The 20,728-nt window shown below is 35.9% G+C and overlaps 2 protein-coding genes across 3 annotated transcripts; one reads left to right on the top strand and one right to left on the bottom strand.

The window, feature by feature from the left end:
• The first annotated feature begins 508 nt into the window (after window positions 1-508).
• On the top strand, window positions 509-12,602 carry LOC306881378 (receptor-interacting serine/threonine-protein kinase 1-like). Of its 2 annotated transcripts, none has more exons than XM_079435461.1 (11): window positions 509-566; window positions 965-1,150; window positions 1,252-1,408; window positions 2,870-3,007; window positions 4,084-4,315; window positions 5,963-6,112; window positions 6,571-6,647; window positions 7,221-7,293; window positions 8,393-8,950; window positions 10,163-10,312; window positions 10,958-12,602. In XM_079435461.1, the coding sequence occupies exons 2-11, from the start codon at window positions 993-995 to the stop codon at window positions 11,254-11,256; spliced, it is 1,992 nt and encodes a 663-aa protein (XP_079291587.1). In that variant the 5' UTR covers window positions 509-566; window positions 965-992; the 3' UTR covers window positions 11,257-12,602. The 2 variants fall into 2 exon arrangements, with proteins under 2 accessions (XP_079291587.1, XP_079291588.1); XM_079435462.1 differs by having other exon boundaries at window positions 519-566; window positions 10,163-10,307; window positions 10,958-12,592.
• A 5,451-nt stretch (window positions 12,603-18,053) lies between these two features.
• On the bottom strand, window positions 18,054-20,624 carry LOC306881413 (uncharacterized protein). The gene is made up of 3 exons (XM_079435508.1): window positions 20,486-20,624; window positions 19,690-19,870; window positions 18,054-18,948 (listed from the first exon to the last, which is right to left on the bottom strand). Exons 2-3 carry the CDS (start codon window positions 19,745-19,747, stop codon window positions 18,275-18,277), a joined length of 732 nt encoding a protein of 243 aa, XP_079291634.1. The 5' UTR covers window positions 19,748-19,870; window positions 20,486-20,624; the 3' UTR covers window positions 18,054-18,274.
• Window positions 20,625-20,728: the final 104 nt, after the last annotated feature.

A 20,728-nucleotide genomic window follows, 5' to 3' on the forward strand; every position in this document is an offset into this window, starting at 1 on the left:
GACTCTCACTGCATTTGGAAGACATTTCAACATTTTTGGCCTATATTGACTAAAAGAGGTGCCACCAGATGGCTTGAGATCGACTGTGTCATATAAAGCACATTCGATTAGGAATATATCTTGACAAACAATCAGAAATATTAGAAGCTGTCAGGTTATGCAATGCTTTATACACTTATAGTCAATCCTTTGGTAACCAATCCATTAAAACAGTTTCTTCAATTTCATTAATACTCTAGCTGCTGCATTTTCTATTAATTGCAGCTTGACTATAGAACCCTATAGAAGTGTCCATTTATTTATTTATCGCCAAGTATAATTTATTTGGGCACTTACTTATATTTACTCACAGCATTTCATTAAAATGTTCTCTTTTTTCTTAAACAGTGATGCAGCATTTTTAATTCTCTTTTTTATGTGTATTTGTTGATGTGTTATATATGAGGTGTGTTGTGTTGATCTGGTTTTCTGCTGTTGATTATGTCTGTCTTCCTGATTTTACTTTCAGTTTATAAACTAATGTCCCGGAAGAGAAGCAGAAGTGAATAAAGGCGTGATGTTACACGGTATGTGTTACTCTGCTGTACTCTGGGCTTTCTGGTCGCTTTAAACATGCTTTTAGGACAAATCTAGTATTTGAAGTCAACTAATGAAGACAAACTAGCGTTGTTACTGACTAGTGTATCTGTAGTGAATGAAAGCAGAAATGCCAAATACAAGCTTTCGAATAGCGATCTTTATTTATTTCCCTGTTTCTAACGTGTTTCTCTCAACTGAAGTCTGTCTGTGACTTTCTCCTTTGATCGTCGGGAAATATATAAAGTGTTTAGTCAGACACAATGTTCACTACTTCCGCAATCCCTCATATATATATAGAGAGAGAGAGAGAGAGAGAGAGAGAGAGGTTGTGTTTTCATTGGGTTTGATTGTGGAATGTGTCTGATTTGTGTTCATGTTGCTCCAGGGAAGTCGTCTGTAGGAATAGAGGAACTATGGCTACAGCTGAGAGCCTGAGTCTTATGAAGTCAGCAGATCTGATCAAGAAAGAGCCTTTGGATTATGGAGGGTTTGGGGAAGTTTACCTGTGTTACCACAAAACACTGGGCCAGGTGGTGCTGAAGACGGTCTACACCGGCCCGCCGCGCAATGGGTGAGTGTGAAGAACCTGCTCAACATTACAGCTTCAAATGTTGTGGAAACTGACTGAGTTTAATGTGTGTGTGTGTGTGTGTGTGTGTGTGTGTGTGTCAGCCGGCAGAAGCAGTCTCTCCTGGATGAAGGCAGTCTGATGAGCCGGTTAAACCATCAGCGAGTGGTCAAGCTGCTGGGTGTTATTCTGGATGACGGAGACTATTCTTTAGTCATGGAGCTCATTCCTAAAGGAAACCTGCTCTCCATGCTGGAGAGGGTAACAGCAGACTCTGTTTTATGCCAAAATATACATGAAGTTTCACATTTGTGACCCTAGACAACAAATCATAAGGGTCAATTTTGCATCTGAAAGCTGAATAAATAATCTCTCCATTGATGTATGGTTTGTTATGATCGGACAATATTTGTCTGAGATACAACTATTTGAAAATCTGGAATCTGAGGGTGCAAAAAAATCTAAATATTGAGAAAATCTCCTTTAAAGTTGTTCAAATGAATGACTGGTTTTGTGGTCCAGGGTCACATTTCTGTTTGTCCAACACTGCATGTGACCACAGTGTCCAAAAACACACTGAACGTACCAAAACAGTATTAGCCCTTGTGCATCAATTAAAAAAGTTACACAGAGGTCCTTTGACGAAATAGATCATGTCATCAAAATATTATAGTTTAATATGTTTTTTGGCTTTCACTGACATAGATTTAATTTTTTACCAACATCAGTGCTGATCATAAAAAATGTGTTAATTTTCAGGAGTTTAACTATTTAAATGTCCGTTTGTTTACATAATGCCACTTTTGTTGGTGTGTGTGTGTGTGTGTGTGTGTGTGTGTGTGTGTGTGTGTGTGAAATTTTCCATGTATTAAATGCTAAGCATATTTGTTTACAATAATTAGCAACAACATTAATTTTGATGCATTATTATTTTTATGCAGTGTCAGATTAAAACAAAAGCTACCATTCAAACACACATATTTCTCAGTGCACATTTATATAATGAAAATAGTAAATTTATATTTAAAAATAGTAAACATTTTGAAACCTTGGCAAAGAATGCATGCTTTTATGCTCAGTGGCACTGGGATTAAATATTGCGGCATTGTTGTCTTTAAGGTCCTAAGTGTAACTTCTTTTGTACCTAGTGTAAAAATATATTTATGAGAAACAATGAAGGCGAAATATGAAAATTTCAATACAAATACACATTTTTTGACACAATTTATCCTGGTTGCATTAACACAGCCAAACTGATATAAAAAAAAAGAAAAGAAAAAAAGAGAAAGATGTGTCTAAGGACACACAAGGGTTCATTTTTCATAAACATAAATGTGCTTAAAAGTTTACAACAAAAACTATTTGAATTATCAAAATCTATAACATAATTGGTGTTTTGATGTAAATGCAGAAAAAATCAGAGAATGTGTCTTTAATGTGGAAAATGGACATAATAAGCACTCTCTGAGGAGAATTCACAGTATTCCCAGTCCACCTGCTGTGGTACTTAGCCCACCCTTGCATGCACTAGTATACAAATATTGTTTGCTTCATTACCCGATTTGCATAAATCCTTTATTGAATCGACAGATCCACAGACAGAGCATGCAAATAAACAGCTCCTCACTCAAAGCACTTCATTTGTAGTGAATCCCCCTTCACTTTGGAAATGTGCCACTTTTTGATCTCTTAATAATATTTTCCTCATATTTGTTGCTCCAGGTGCCTGTTCCAATATCTGTGAAAGGAAGGATCATTCTGGAGATCTTGGAGGGAATGGTTTATCTCACAGAAAACCAAGTCATTCACAAAGATCTCAAACCAGAGAACATCCTGGTGGACAAGAATTTCCATATAAAAGTATGAAACTTCTCTCTAAATTCACCACAGTACACACTTTAAAAAAAAGATAAATATTGACATTACTGAAAATATTCACCCATAGTTTAGATGATGGACTTTTCACTGGGGCGATACCTTTTCACAAGGTACTAAACGGTACCATTTAGTTACTAATATGTACTTTCAAGTATAATATACAGCCTGTAGGGGTAAAGAAGTTACAAATATGTATCTTTTTCAAATGCTTTTGTAGCTGAGAGCGCATGTAAATCTCCTGATGATAAAATGATCAAATGTAATATGTATTGTTAAAGTTCTTTACGCATACTAAATAACTGAACGTTGTTGTGAAATGTAAACAATATCACACAACTCTATATATAAAGTTGGATATATAGCACATATAACTTTATCCACATGCATCCAGTATAATAATTTATTGTGATATTATATAGCAAATGTTAGCTGCTTGATTGCTTGTATCGTTACAAAATATAACCTCTATTATCACACAGCTCTAATCTGCTAAATGTGACTGTAAGGCATTAAGATATGTGACCCAGGACCACAAAACCAGTCATAAGGGTCAGTTTTTCAAAACTGAGATTTATACATCTGAAAGCTGAATAAAAATGCTTTCCATTGATGTATGGTTTGTTATGATCGGACAATATTTGGCTGAGATACAACTATTAGAAAATCTGGAATCTGAGGGAGCAAAAAAATCTAAATATTGAGAAAATCTCCTTTAAAGTTGTTCAAATGAAGTTCTTAGCAATGCATATTACTAATCAAAAATTAAGTTTTGATATATTTACAGTAGAAAATTTACTAAATATCTTCATGGAACATGATCTTAATATCCTAATGATTTTTGGCGTAAAAGAAAAATGTATAATTTTGACCCATACAATGTATTGTTGGCTATTTCTACAAATATACCTGTGTTACTCATGACTGCTTCTGTGCTGCAGGGTCACATATTATAAGCATTAACATTAATCAAAGCTGCTTTGAAAAGCGCTATAAAAATACATCTGGCGTGAAGGATTTTCATGCACACTCTGAGCTGTGTTTTGTTTGCTCTGCATCAGATCGCAGATCTCGGTCTGGCCACGTCTCAGATGTGGAGCAAGCTGACTAAAGAGGAGTCTCGTAGACAGAGTCATACGGGCAAGAAGTTGTGTGCGCGCGCCGCAGGCACTCTGTGCTACATGGCTCCTGAGCACCTGAAGAGCATCAACAACCGCTCCACTGAGAAATCTGACGTCTACAGCTTCGCCATCGTCGTCTGGGTCGTCCTGACCGGCCGCGAGCCCTATGAGAGTGAGTCTCGCTTCACAACCGCATGATTAACTATTCCATGCTGCAATGTGACCCTGGGCGGCTGAGTTACAATACAACTCAATAATAACAACATTACTATTCATATCACTCGTGTGCTATATCAAGAGTTCATTTGCAAAAACAGATAACTCCGTTTTTAACCATTTACAAAAATCATGTTTTTTTCCATTGTGCATCCCAATTAATCTGCGTTCATGGTTGTGGTTGCCAGATGCCAAGAGTTTAAATCCCCCCAGTTTTTTTCTTTTTATAAATTGAAATCTGCCCAGTGGTTTACTTAAAGGCATAGTTCACCCAAAAAAGAAAATTCTGTCATCATTTACTCACCTTCATGTTGTTCCAAACCTGTATGAGTTTCTTTCTTCTGTTGAAGGAATATAATATGAAGGAATTTTCTGTATTGGTTTTTCACAGGTTTTTTACTGCATTTTATATTACGCATTGAATTTTGTGTTTTCGGGTTACAGAGTAACAACGGATAAAGGATAACAGATTTGTCCTGAAAAATGACTAGTACCTTTTCCATTTCTCGGTCACCCACACACACAGTAAAAAAAGTACCTTCCCCACGTGATCTGCGAACACAATACTGACCATAACTAAAATGCAAAGAAACAGTTTTGATTTTTAATTATATTCATTCATGAAAGAAAAAACAGCCACTGTCAGGGAATATAATAAAACTGGCTTTCATATTTTTGTAAGAGAGGATCCCTCTTTGCTAGACCTCACAGTTATAATTACAATTATAACAATATTGAAAAAGTAAAAAAATTAAAAAGTTTATATTTAACTAGTAGTCTAATTTCCATACATCTGAATAAAATCAGCTGCTGGCTAACAAATTGCTTTGTGGCTGGTTTCACCTCTCTCAGTCTAAAGTCAATTATTTTAACTACACATCGTCATATAAATAACCTGAGACTACTGTGGATTATTAAGGCTAAATATTTTATTAAACTATTTATAAATATTTAAATCCATCTGGAAAGCGTTTCGAATTCGGAGGACTGGTCTTTTCACGATTGGATAGCTGTCCGACCAGAGAAAAGGCATGAAGTGAGCAGGTAAACAGGCCCAGAGAGAGTCTCCTCAGTTAACATGCGCGCTATCACAAGTGCAGCAGTCATTTACATCACTCATAAATCACATCAACCGATCAAATACTGCTTTGGTGGGACAAACATTCACTCTGGCGGCCGCCAAAAAAAATTTCAATGTAGGAAAAACCCTGATTTAGATGGAAAATGTGTGCCTTTTTATCATTCGAGCCACTTATCAAAAGTTGCTAAAAGTTGCCAAATAAATTTTTAAAATAGCTAAATTTGTTGCTAGGTGCTTTTGTAAGGAAAAGTTGCTAAATTTAGCAACAAAATTGCTAAGTTGGCAACACTGGAGCCAAGTGGATAAACGCTCAAATGAGTAGCGCTTTTGCCGCATAAACATATCCACCATTTAGCGAACTTATCGATTATATCGCGATAATTACCGTTTTATCGCCCAGCCATAATTGCATGCAAATGCTCTTTAATATTTGACCCCATTTCATATTTGCAGCGTATCAAACTCAAGACCAAGGTTTAGTACCCAGAAAGTGTGAATTAATATATATATATATTTTTCCAGATGCCAGGAGTGAAGATCAGATCTGCCACTGTGTGTGTCAGGGTGAGCGTCCCGACGAAGCTCTGATCCCACCAGACACCCCTCAAGACATCATAGAGCTCATGAAGACCTGCTGGAAGGAAGACCCTCGGCACCGGCCCACGTTTAAAGGTAGAAGCCTTGAAGGTTCATCCTGGATACAAAATGAATGTTTTGTCACGCCTGCCAATGAGAACGCATCTTCCCTACCAGACGTGTTTAGCAGGGGACATTCATTTAGTTGATTATGAATGGAACAGAATGCGGTAAAATCTACTTTTACTTGACATAGCATCCTCAAACATACTGATACAGTTTATGGGATTAATTGAGATGCATTATTTTGAATCAGTTGAGTATATTAGTAACAAATTATGAGGCACAGAATTATTGCTCTTGGTATAAAGGGCCTTAACTTAACTTTATTTGCCTGCCAAAGCCAGTTTATTCTCTCAATTGACTATTGATTTTAGGCCTGGATTACTTTCTCTTTGGACTCATTTTTATTCTTTATCTGAACTACGTAAGCTACTAAACGTTTTATCTATTTGTTTATTAATTTATTTGTTTTCTTTTTTCTTTTTTTACAGATAGCTTTGCAATTTTCTTACCTTTTTACCAGGAGAAGCTGGCAGCAAATGTAAAAGCGGATTTGGAGAGTCTGATGGTGAGAGGTTATTTTCTTTCTCAGCTCGTGTGTCCGGTGAATCTGTAAGTGTTCGGATGTCCAAACATTGATTCACTGATTCTTAGACATGCTGCCACATTTCACATTTAATATATTGCTGTTTTTATTGGATTACATTAATTAGGTGTAACTGATTAAGCTAATTTGATCTGATTACTGTGCATGACACAAGAGGTTGTCACTGTTTTAAACTTACACTGCATCTGACATGAACAAAACAAAGCATCATTCTTCATTAATTTTCATAATCATGACAGTCCTATGTGTTCCTGCATTATAGTTTTATTTGCCTCTTAAAGGAATAGTTCACCCAAAAATGAAAAGTGTGTCATGATTTACTCACCCTGTGTGATTTCTTACATGTATGATTTATTATGAAGTGTCATGATCACTTTATATGAGGATCACAATTGAAGCTTTATTCACTTTCACAGCAAATCACTGACTGCACACATACACAATTGTTAAATAACTCTGTTATTTAACCTAGAGATTACTTGTGCATAACAGTTTTTCTAGGATTATTTCATTGCATTGTTTTCTTTTGCACAGAGAACGTATGAGGGCCCAGAGGAGCTGGTAGAAAAGATGAAGTCCCTCACAACAGACTCACTCACTGCTGAAGGTGTGCTGGTTTATCCAGTCAGGGCTCAGCATCCATTTAACATCCAGTGCCTCTTTTTGTGTTTATTGTGACATTATATATATATTCTGTATATTTCACTAAAGACCACTTACTGTGCATCAAATATATACCATATTTTCTGCAATATCAGCCATGCTTTTTATCATATGAAACATGTTGCTACTTTTTTTCCAAACCAAATTATATAATGCAGTTAACATCAATCACCCAAAACATGTGAAAACAGTTGAATTTGTGCCGAATCAGAGAGGAAAGTGAATACAAGTTCATTTGTATATTTACAATGCAAATATACAATTAAAATGTTTTCAGAATAAATAAGCAGCGGGCAAATATCTCAGATGATTGTGCTTAATAAATCAAGAGAAGCATTTTCAAATCATGACCACAATTGAAATTTGAACGATTTGTCATGCAGCACTACTAAAAGTATTTTAAAATGAAAATATAACATATAATATAACAATGTTAATAACTGTGGAAATGCGTCATCGCGGTCTGTGAAAAAGGTCCATTTCTGAATGCAATTATAACATTTGACTTACACTAATCATATTAGTGCGATTACACTGAGTGAATTCAAATAAATAGTTTCTTAGTCTGTATAAATGTTTTTTGCAACCATGTTGATTGTACATGAGTCACATCCCAGCAAACAAGGAACTTTCACTAATATTTTTATAAGCTATATAAATGTTAGGACGCAACATTTTTAATGTTCATGTAACGTTCTTAATATTTGATGCATGTTCTTCTCATAACGTTAAGAGGAAACATTCTTAGAATGTTATTTGTACTTGATGAAGATTCTAAGAAACATTTTTGTAACCTTTAGCTTTCTAATAACCATGAGAAAACTGGACATTTTAACATTCTTAGAATATAAAAAATTATGGTTGAGATGATGTTTTTTTGGGGTGAAAATAAAGTTTGCAGAACATTCTAATAAACGTATCCTTTAAATAACATTCTAATCACATCAAGAAAACTGCTTCCACAAAGTCTTTCTAACCTAAATGTGATACCTGATATCAGATGCTTGTAAATGCAATGCTGACTGTTCTTCTTGTGTCCGCAGACCCTTCGCCGTGTTCCAGAGACTCTCCAGGGCCCTTGAGGAGCTCAGACATCGGCCCGGTGGAGGCTAGCATTGAAGACCTCAGCTTCATGACCCCTGAAGAGTCTCTGCTGGAGGTCGACGCTGCGCCTCCCAGCTCTCCCAATCTGGAGCTCAAACTGGCTCAAGAGTACAACTACCACAAATACGGCAGTCGTATAGTGGATCAGCCGGACGCCAGCGTTTATAATCCTCTCCCGCAGCAGCCAGCCAGCAGCAGGTGGGCCGGAGAGGCTTCTTCTGTGAAGTCTTGGACTAAACCCGCCGCTAACCCAAACCCAGACGAGGAGCTCCAGCTGAGGCCTGCAGGCTCATTTGACGGATTGCACAGGCCAGAGTTGGCGAGTCAGCTCTCAATGCCTTCTTCTGACTACAACAGACTCCAGCATCCTCATCATCCGTCGTACAATCGCATCAAGTCCTGTCCAGACCGTGAATCTCGTGCAGCGGAGTCTTATATGCTGGATTCACACCCTGGCCTGCGTTTATCACCTGTCGTATGTCCTCCATCTGACTCGGGTACAGTTAACAATTCACAACTAACAAGTCATTTCTGCAGTGCTTTATACAATACAGATTGTGTCAAAGCAGCTTCACAGACAGTGATAAACAGGAAAATAGCATCAGTTTTCAACAGAATCAGCAGCTCTAAAAGGATAGTGAATAGAAAGGGCTGCACAATGAATCATATTTTATTTTATATATATTTTATAATTTTACTTTATTTTAGACCGTAACTAATGAACCTGAAGTCTCGCACATTCACAGAAAACGATTTACTTCTGCATTGAAAAATAAGGTGGATACTATTATTTTTGTTAATATTTGGAATTATATTTTGTTTACTTTTATTTTAGTAAAAGTTTTGTGTTTTTTTGTAAATTGTATTAGTTTATTATTATTATTATTATGTCTGTGTATTTTTTATTAACTTTTTTTTTATTCTTAGTTCTACAAGTTAAACTAATAGAAAATGTATAAATGTTGCCTAGGCAACTAACTGAATGTAATAAGTTGAATATTTTTTTTATTTATTTCAGTTAACATTTATTTTGTTTCAAGTAATGACATTTTTATGTATTTTAGTTTATAGTTAAAGGCAAGGTAGGTGATTTGGTTCAGAAACATTTTTGTTACGCTGGTGGAAAGTCTCTTCACATCCCGATAGCAATCACGAAGTCTAAAGTGGTCTAAATGTATTTATATTGTCTGTGGATGGCGTAGGACCATAAAATGTTCGTCTAGTCATATTCTTCGGTCCGAACATTATGATAGGCTGTTATAAATGCCTGTGAATGTATGTATTTGCATCCTTCCGCGCAGACACGTCATCAGCGCGTTCATTACGCTATCGCAGATCGAGTGAGAATCGAAGGCTTTATTATTGTATTATTATGCGCTTTGTTTTCTCAGCGGTGAATGAGACATGAGCTAATCTGACAGCGTTGGCACCGTCTCTCATCGTGTGGCTGGTTAGCCTCTGCTCTGCCTGAAGGAGGCGTGGCTTTGGAGAGTGATTATGCAGGGAGGGTGGGATCTTATGCTTTCAAAGCTACCCTGACTACCTTTAACAACAATCTGATCTGAGAATGTTTTATTTTGGGGTACGTGTGTGTGTGGGGGTAGGTGGTTTGGGTAGTTATATGAATGTTTTTAACTATCCATCTATCTATATGTGTGTGTGTGTACATAATATAACATTTTCTCCTGATTTGTTTGGTTTTCCATTAGGGTGGCCTGTGACCATCTCGAATGCCAGTGCGATTCAAATCGGGAGTTACAACACCATGAATTTGGGAGTGTCTGATAACAGCCCCTCCAGCTCGTTATCCACCGGATCCATCAGCAGAACCAGATATAATGAGCTTCTGCTGAAGTACGGTAAGACTGTCTCTGTGTCAGACCTAGTGAGCTGCTATCTAATTAAATAAGCAATAGTTTGCATACATTTCCAGAACAAAAATCTGAACACTGAATTAAGTAACTTGTTAGACTTAAAAAAAAAAAAAATTATTGACGTATTAAAGGTCTTCACAGAGGGGATTTTGGATTTGTCTTTTTTTCACTCCATTAATCAGAAAATACTCTCAATAGAAAAAAAAATCACAATATTTTAGGATAGAATGTTAATTATATATGCAAAATATTTATTATTATTATTATTATTATTATAATACACAAATCTCTCTCTAAAAACCTTCAGAAAATAGGAATAAACGTAAGATTTTGTGTGTGTAAGTGCTGCTGAAGTGGAGACTGTAACTACAGATGCAAATAGATAAAGTGCAATTAAAGCAACACCTAAAAGTAAAAAAACACCTAAAACGCTCATTTGAAACAACAGATTATGGAAAGCCAATTAGCCCAAAATCTCACAATTGACCAAAGCATGTTTTTTCCCTGTAGTGCCTCGCCTTATTAAAGCCCTCATTTTATAGTAGCCCTGATTAAATGACTGAACTCTCATTGCTTTATTTGTGCCAGATGTGTTTGATTTTCTCCATTTGATTGTGTTGTGATGATCAGAGGAGCACACGGTCACTGAGATCCACCTGGATGTGGTGCGTCAGAACGTGGGTGGAAACTGGAAGCAGGTGGCTCGGAAACTGGGGCTGACCGACATAGACGTGGACACCATCGAGCACGACTATGACCGCGACGGCTTGGTAGAGAAGGTGCACCAGATGCTGGAGCGCTGGAAGATGAAGGAGGGCCTGCTGGGCATCACCGTGGGTAAACTGTGCCGTGCGCTGGAGGGCTGCATCAAATCCAACGTCCTCCTGCATCTGCTGCTGAAGTGTCAGAACACTGCTGGAGTGCCTTGAAACGCCACCTTGGGGTTGTGTCTTAATTACATCTTGATTACATAATTACATTGGCTAATGGGGCATTTATACAACTCTAACAACCTTCTGAAACATTGCAAAGACCTGCAGTATTTTTGACTGCCTAACATTCATCACTGTATCATGGTGTTGGATGCTACACCATAATGATTACAATTCTGTGAACAGATCATTGCACAAAAGTTATATTTCAGAATCACTTGTCATGATTCTGAGATGCTTCGATTTTTTTTCTGTTTAGACATTTCTTTAAGAATAAATACTGGCATATAGATACTTGACAGGAGTTAGCATGTTCTCCCAAAGTAAGTGTGTGGTTCCTCCGGGTGCTCCGGACTCCCACGGTCCAGAGACATGCAGGTTAGGTGGCCTGGATATGCTAAATTAGCTGGAAGAGTGAATGTGTGTTGTGTATGAATGATACTTGTTTTTCTAACCCAGTGGGGACTTAAACCTGAATGCACACTGACTCATGGGGAAACAAGCTTATAAATCATACAGAATTAGTTTTTTGCGAATATAAAAATGCCTGTAGTTTTTGGTGAGGTGTAGGCTTGGTTTAGGGCGATAGAATATAAATCCACAGCCAAATCCAGTGAGTGGATAACTCTGCTGCGGTGAAGATATGATAAAGATATGATAGTGACAAATCCAAAGAAAACCCAACATAAAGTGTATTTTATGGTGTTGGGCCACCATTTGCTTCTGTGCACTTTGGCATTGACTCTAATTTCTTCAAATTAAAGGTTCTTTATTGGTAACGATAGATGGATGGCTTTATTGGCATATACATGGATGTTTAAGAACCTTAAACATTCATAAAATCTTTCCATTGCACAAAAGTTTCTTTATAGTGAACACAAGGTTCTTCAGATTATTACAAAGTTCTTTAAACCAAGAAAACAATGGTTTTCTTAAGAACTGATCAGTGAAAGGTTGTCCAGAATGTTTCTTCTGTGGCATCTCTGTGGGGGGAAACCCTGTTGAAAGCTTTATTTTTCAGAGTGAGCTGAAGAGATGAATGACTTCTTCCAAAGATATTTCCTCATTTGGTGTTTTGATGAAGATGTTGGAGAGTGCTGCTGGTTTCAGATCAGATGACTGTGATCTGTGTGAATGGGACACAATCCCATGGATAGAAATGTTTCATCAATGCTTCATCAATCAGCTTTCTATTGGTTTGCAGGGACACAAACCATGGCAGCAGAACGCTTGTCAGGCTACCCTGTGGATTGTCCATTCATTTGTCACCTGTTTGTATATCAAAAGTGTTTTAATGTCATATGACATATCATTTTTATTAAAATTACTTTTTTACTGTAATGAAATCATCTTCTCTCATTTGTCTATATATGATATATAATTTTAAATGAAGTGGGCTTCTTCAGTTTATCTAAATAGCTAGAGGTCAGTATAGTGTATATAAACAGTGTCTAACACCCTAAATCAGCACTTTATTAACAGGTACACTATGACCTTCAAGCAGCAACCACAGTATTTGGTTTTAAAGTGACTATTACAAGCCAGAATTGAAGTGTAGTGGTTTATATTTTATTATAAGCTGAGTATGAGCAGTATATAAGCTGAGTATGAGCAGTATATAAACTGAGTCTGAGCAGTATATAAACTGAGTGTAAGCAGTATATAAACTGAGTGTAAGCAGTATATAAACTGAGTGTAAGCAGTATATAAACTGAGTGTAAGCAGTATATAAGCTGAGTGTAAGCAGTATATAAACTGAGTGTGAGCAGTATATAAGATGAGTGTGAGCAGTATATAAACTGAGTGTAAGCAGTATATAAGCTGAGTGTAAGCAGTATATAAACTGAGTGTGAGCAGTATATAAGATGAGTGTGAGCAGTATATAAACTGAGTGTGAGCAGTATATAAACTGAGTGTAAGCAGTATATAAACTGAGTGTAAGCAGTATATAAGCTGAGTGTGAGCAGTATATAAACTGAGTGTGAGCAGTATATAAGATGAGTGTGAGCAGTATATAAACTGAGTGTAAGCAGTATATAAACTGAGTATGAGCAGTATATAAACTGAGTGTGAGCAGTATATAAACTGAGTGTGAGCAGTATATAAACTGAGTGTAAGCAGTATATAAACTGAGTGTGAGCAGTATATAAACTGAGTATGAGCAGTATATAAACTGAGTGTAAGCAGTATATAAACTGAGTGTGAGCAGTATATAAACTGAGTATGAGCAGTATATAAGCTGAGTATGAGCAGTATATAAACTGAGTATGAGCAGTATATAAGCTGAGTGTGAGCAGTATATAAACTGAGTATGAGCAGTATATAAACTGAGTATGAGCAGTATATAAACTGAGTGTGAGCAGTATATAAACTGAGTATGAGCAGTATATAAACTGAGTGTGAGCAGTATATAAACTGAGTATGAGCAGTATATAAACTGAGTGTAAGCAGTATATAAACTGAGTGTGAGCAGTATATAAACTGAGTATGAGCAGTATATAAGCTGAGTATGAGCAGTATATAAACTGAGTATGAGCAGTATATAAACTGAGTATGAGCAGTATATAAACTGAGTATGAGCAGTATATAAGCTGAGTGTGAGCAGTATATAAACTGAGTGTAAGCAGTATATAAACTGAGTGTAAGCAGTATATAAGCTGAGTATGAGCAGTATATAAGCTGAGTCTGAGCAGTATATAAACTGAGTGTGAGCAGTATATAAACTGAGTATGAGCAGTATATAAACTGAGTATGAGCAGTATATAAGCTGAGTATGAGCAGTATATAAGCTGAGTCTGAGCAGTATATAAACTGAGTGTAAGCAGTATATAAACTGAGTATGAGCAGTATATAAACTGAGTGTGAGCAGTATATAAACTGAGTGTGAGCAGTATATAAACTGAGTGTAAGCAGTATATAAACTGAGTGTGAGCAGTATATAAACTGAGTATGAGCAGTATATAAACTGAGTGTAAGCAGTATATAAACTGAGTGTGAGCAGTATATAAACTGAGTATGAGCAGTATATAAGCTGAGTATGAGCAGTATATAAACTGAGTATGAGCAGTATATAAGCTGAGTGTGAGCAGTATATAAACTGAGTATGAGCAGTATATAAACTGAGTATGAGCAGTATATAAACTGAGTGTGAGCAGTATATAAACTGAGTATGAGCAGTATATAAACTGAGTGTGAGCAGTATATAAACTGAGTATGAGCAGTATATAAACTGAGTGTAAGCAGTATATAAACTGAGTGTGAGCAGTATATAAACTGAGTATGAGCAGTATATAAGCTGAGTATGAGCAGTATATAAACTGAGTATGAGCAGTATATAAACTGAGTATGAGCAGTATATAAACTGAGTATGAGCAGTATATAAGCTGAGTGTGAGCAGTATATAAACTGAGTGTAAGCAGTATATAAACTGAGTGTAAGCAGTATATAAGCTGAGTATGAGCAGTATATAAGCTGAGTCTGAGCAGTATATAAACTGAGTGTGAGCAGTATATAAACTGAGTATGAGCAGTATATAAACTGAGTATGAGCAGTATATAAGCTGAGTATGAGCAGTATATAAACTGAGTGTGAGCAGTATATAAACTGAGTGTAAGCAGTATATAAACTGAGTGTAAGCAGTATATAAGCTGAGTATGAGCAGTATATAAGCTGAGTCTGAGCAGTATATAAACTGAGTGTGAGCAGTATATAAGCTGAGTGTAAGCAGTATATAAACTGAGTGTAAGCAGTATATAAGCTGAGTATGAGCAGTATATAAACTGAGTGTGAGCAGTATATAAACTGAGTGTGAGCAGTATATAAGCTGAGTGTAAGCAGTATATAAACTGAGTGTAAGCAGTATATAAACTGAGTGTAAGCAGTATATAAACTGAGTGTAAGCAGTATATAAACTGAGTGTAAGCAGTATATAAACTGAGTATGAGCAGTATATAAACTGAGTGTAAGCAGTATATAAACTGAGTGTAAGCAGTATATAAACTGAGTGTAAGCAGTATATAAACTGACACAGAGAGAACACTGCCCTCAGATCATTCATGGCCAGCAGATGGAGATTAAACCAGTCATCTGCACAAAAAAGCGAGAAGTGTTGAGGACAACAGAATGGTCATGCAAATAGTTCTCCAATCCATACTTCTGAACTTGGAGGAAAAGCTCCACTCAAGTAATTAGTCCACGTATGAAACAAATAATTATATAAGTCTCTAAACACTGGTGATGTGCAGTCTTCCTCATATCCTTCAGTAACTGATGATTCTGGAAATCTGGACAAAAATATTTCAAACCTGGGATATCATTGCTGTTTTCATGTTTATTAATGTGTGTTCATATAATGCAAGGATTCCCAAACATTTTTGTCAGCTGAACCCTTTAGAAATGAAATATTTTCTTGAAATATCTCGGAGGAAGTTAATATTTCAATAATTTAATAACACATTTGCATGTTTATAGTTCTCTGATTTTTATTAAAATATTAATATTTTTTATGGTTTAAATAATTCACTTCATTTAACATTTTTATGATTGAATTATGTTTTTATCAACTCCCAACCCCTCTGCAGTTCTTACATTAAGCCCAGTTTGGGAAAGCCTGGTGTAATGTAATGATTAATGCATTTGATGATGTTAATATGAAAAATATGAAAAAGCGCAATATATTTTCTTTCCCATTGCTTTTTTATATCAATATGATACATTTAATGGTACGTTTAAAACAAGTTAGATAAAAAGTAATCTAAAGGTATTCCAAAAAGTAGAAAAATGAGTAACCTAGATTACGTTAGTTTTAATAATCTGTCACCAGTAATGGACTACAATTAGTAAGTAATCTACCAGCACTGCTCTTTAATGTCTTTAATGTACAAATCATTATAAACAGAGACAAAGAGTCATCGCTCAGAATGTTTGATTATTAATAATATCTATCAAAATTGATGCGCTTAATCCATTTAATCCCACCGGTCAAAAAAGTTTTTCATTTATTAAGATCTAAAAATGTTACTGACTGGTGTTTTAGTGCATTTTATGCAAATATGGAAAAAATAAAGGGTCTCAGTTAAATATGTGCAGTGTCACATGATTCGTGCAGGTTGTCACATGACCAGAGCAGTTTATTTCCTGTTTGCACCTTGAGCTGATGATGACTGCATCAAAGCTCCAAAACAAAGGCTAGTCAAGTGTGTTAACATAAGATATGGCAAAGATTTGTGGTACACATTATCTTTAAGCTGTCTAGTATTAATATATGAATGCACAATTATTCAGTTTTGTTGAGTGTGGTCATAGAATGAGTAAATATCAGGATGGAAACAATAGTGACCAGTGGGATAATAACTTTTTTTTTTTTTTTGCATCTTAGTATACCTGTTCAGTGTTGAATAAGGGTTTTTTTTATGTATAATAGTAACTATAGAATGTGATGAAACAGTTTAAAATGGGTTAATAGCTGAGATATGTAAGAATTTTGATGACTGCTGTAATGATTTTATTTCAGTATACACACTATCCCACCGGTCACAATTATGACCATAAAACACACACTTTTCCATAAAATAAATAATTATTGATTATTTCAAGGGGTTGCTAATGACACATCATTTTGAGAGGTGGTCATCTAAACATAAGAAGTATTAAACTGAAAAGTGATCAAGTTCATCATCTCTTACTAAACTCAAATTCAGATTTCCTTTGTTTATCAGAGACTTGGATCATGAAAATGTTTCTGCTGCAGTAGTTCAGGTGCCTGGTTGTAATGTTTTAGAAAGGATCAAGAAGGTTCCGAGGGTGCTGGAGTACTGATATATATAATGATATATAATGATAATGATATATAATGATAATGATATATAATGATATATATATATAATGATTCAGTGTAATCAAATCCAGTGGGTGAATTGCCATGGAATTGGAAAGCATTGGTTTAAACATGGTCTTATCTCCACAAATGCCGTTTACTCTCATTGTCATTTATCACACCCCTTCTTCTAATTGCAGTTTCTATGAAAATTTGGAGACTTTACTGAAAGAATGTAATTTTAACAAGGAGGTAATTATCATGGGTGATTTCAACATTACTTAGGAAGATAAATCTACTAGGAAAGCAGATAACTAATAGTTTTGAGCTTAAACAATTAATTAGAGGACCTACTCAAATAACTAATTCTACTAAAAGTCAAATTAATCTAATATTTACTAACAGACCTGAGCGAATTTTGAAATCCTGTAATATATTAACTGGTCTGTCTGACTATAATATGATTCTGGTAACTAGGAAACTAACTAAGAAGAGGTTTAGCTCATTAGTTAAGAAATATGAATCCTTTGGGAAACCAAAGGACTTTAAAAGTGCTATTCAGCAGATAGAGTGGGATCATCTATTATTGGGTATTGATTATGAGGAAGATTAGATTAAATTTAACCATGGATAAATGTATACGTTCTGAATTTGATGAAAGAAAGGTATCGTGCTTTAAAACTAAACTGAGTTATGAGAGATATTTACTATGTTAAGAAACTCTGTGGGAAAGAAATTATGAAAAGCTAAAGCAGATTTATTTTTTCCCATTAATGAATTTATATCTGATAGCTATCCTATTATTGTTTGTATTTTGTTTGCATTGTTTTTAATTGATCTTATTGTTTTCAATAGACTACTGTATGATTTGTATTGTGTAATTATTAAATTTTCTAGTATGTATTTTAATAATTTTCTTTAGGGTGACGTGTAACATCTTATCCAGGGAATACGGATGAAAAATAGCCTTTGGATAATTCTGGTACATTTACAGGAATGCTTTATTAATGTACAATGTCCCTAAATAAATACAATAAAAAAATATATATATTCATGTATATTTTCAGGCATACTCATTTAACAGTTTAATATGTGTAATTAGGAGCAATATAAAAATGATGTGCCCACACTGGCTATTGTAAGTGTAAGTGGAGATTATTGTGTTTCCTTCTGAATGTCTTACATGTGGTCCTGGTTTGATCAGCGTGACTTCGGACAGTGTCTCTTGACGTGGGTCAGCAGATTACTGGACTGAGTGAAGCTCCGGCCGCAGAGAGGGCAGTGGTAGGGTCTCTCTCCGGTGTGAACGCGCTCGTGTCTCTTCAGCGCTCCGGAGTGACTGAAGCTCCTGCCGCAGTGCAAGCACTTGTAGGGTTTCTCTCCGGTGTGGACGCGCTGGTGCATCTTCAGTGCATTCGCTGTGATGAAGGCGTTCCCGCACTCGGAGCAAGCGTGCGCTCTCACGCCGGTGTGGATGTTCTCGTGATCTTTGAAAGTGCAGAGGCGAGAAAAACTCTTGCCACAGATAGAGCACAGGAAAGGCTTCTCGTTTGAATGAATGGACAGGTGTGTTTTTAAGTGCGACGCCAGGATGAATTTTTTTCCGCACTGATCGCAGGTGAACGGCCTCTCGCCGGAGTGATAGCGCAGGTGACCTTTGACATCTGTGGCTCGTTTGAAGGTCTTCCCGCACTGAAGGCACGTGAACGGCCGAGCTTGGCTCGCTTTAGTTCGCTCTTGGCCGACGCTCTGTGATGAGCTCAGTGGTTTTTCTCCAGCTGTGATATGCTGAGGTTTCTGATACTGATGGTCTGATTCACAGTTCCACATCGCTTCCTTCAGTTCTGCACTTCCCTCTGTTTTTTCTGATGGGTCTAAAATGAACAAAATAAATTGTTGGTGTATATATAAAAAAATGTCAGGTAACCATTTTGATCTACTTCGCTATAATAATGCATTTATCACAGCTTAACCCTAGTATCATATTTGATAAGCAAATTTCTCAAAATGATCAACATGATTAAACTTTGCACAATTTAAAATGATCTCTGTTTTTATCCAGTAAAGCTCTTTTATTGTAATTGTACAAGGGTCCAGCTTCAGCTGCTGCTTCTCGTGTCAAATCTTCTCTGATTTTGATCAAGTAAAGGTCAGAATAACTGCAGTAATATCTCCAGATGAACTCTTACTGGACTGAAGCAGCTCAGCTTTACTTGATTCTCCATCAATCATTTTCTAGATAAATCAGTGCGTCTCAAATCTGATCATCAGGATCTTTTGAGGAGCGTTTGTTTCCAGAAGCTTTACTTTCTCTGTTCCTCAGCGGAGGAATGATCTTCATCTCACATCTTCTGAGGAGCGTTTATTTCTTCATCTCTCAATCAGCATTGCATTATATTATATTTATATTACAAGCATCAGAATTTCATCCTACTTTTTAGTCGTATTAATATTAGCATATCCTGTCTGAACATCATTTATTTGTAACCACGATATTTGACTTCTTCCAGTCTACCGAATGCATTCCTCCTCAATCATTAACAAATGAATCAATTTGATTTAAACTTTTTTTTTTTTTTTTTAATATCTGTTTTTGGTGAATTGTGTACACAAACCTCTTTGTTCCTTGTTTTCGTCTTCATTTGTTATTTGGGATGGTTCTGGGTCGCTCATGTCTCTTTAATAAACTCCACCTGTACAATATTATGCTATTTTTTCTCTAGTTGACCAAATGGTAGAAATATTCAGCATTTACTAATGAATTGGGGTAAATTGTGATCACTGTGGTGTTGAGACCTAAAGAAAAACACAAAAAGTTCCTTAATTTACACAAGCATACACTTATTTGCATTATTGTAATGTGGATATAGAGTCTTTATGTATTACATCTGTGACCCTATCTGTGGAAACCCAGCTAAAGTCTTTCTTTGTCATGTGCTGTTTTCTACATCAAATCATCCTTCATAAGGTAAAGAACATTGTGTGAAATATGACCTTGATATCTTTAATATTGTCTGAGTACGGTCATGTCAAAGACTGAAATTCTAGTGAAATTAATGGTTGAAATCAATCTTTGAAGCTTGTTATCTCAGATTTCGAGACTAGGGTCACATTTATATTCATCCACAATTTTTTGGAACATTTATTTCTTTTTTATCTTTACTGTGAATAGCATACTTTACGAGACACAGATAGAAAAATATTAAATATGGAGGTAAATAAAAAAAAGTACAGAAACAAATATTGGTTATAAAACACCAAAATCTGTAACGTTATATGAAGAGATTTAGCTTCACCTGACAATCTGTCATTTGGATGTTTTATATTGGTTTGCAGTTTGAGTTTATTTGTATCAGATATGAGACAGAAGCAGCATCATCTGGTGATTTCTGCTGTTCTTCTGCTACTTACGAGGAGATTCTGCATCACTTTTCTTCAGAACTTACTCCAATGCAATTATTAAAGCATGTTTAATGCATTAATAACCAAACTAAGCATCCGCGAGGAAAACCTCGTTCAGTATTCCCAAACTCTTCGATGGCCTTTCGTCAGATTCATGTTGTTTTGGAGGAAACTCCTGTAGTGACGAAGTCATGTGATCGATCACGTGATGTCTGTCTCTCGCGTTACTTCGCTTTTATCACAACATCTGCT

Source organism: Barbus barbus (genome assembly GCF_936440315.1).
Source record: "Barbus barbus genome assembly, chromosome: 15".
Lineage (NCBI taxonomy): Eukaryota > Metazoa > Chordata > Actinopteri > Cypriniformes > Cyprinidae > Barbus > Barbus barbus.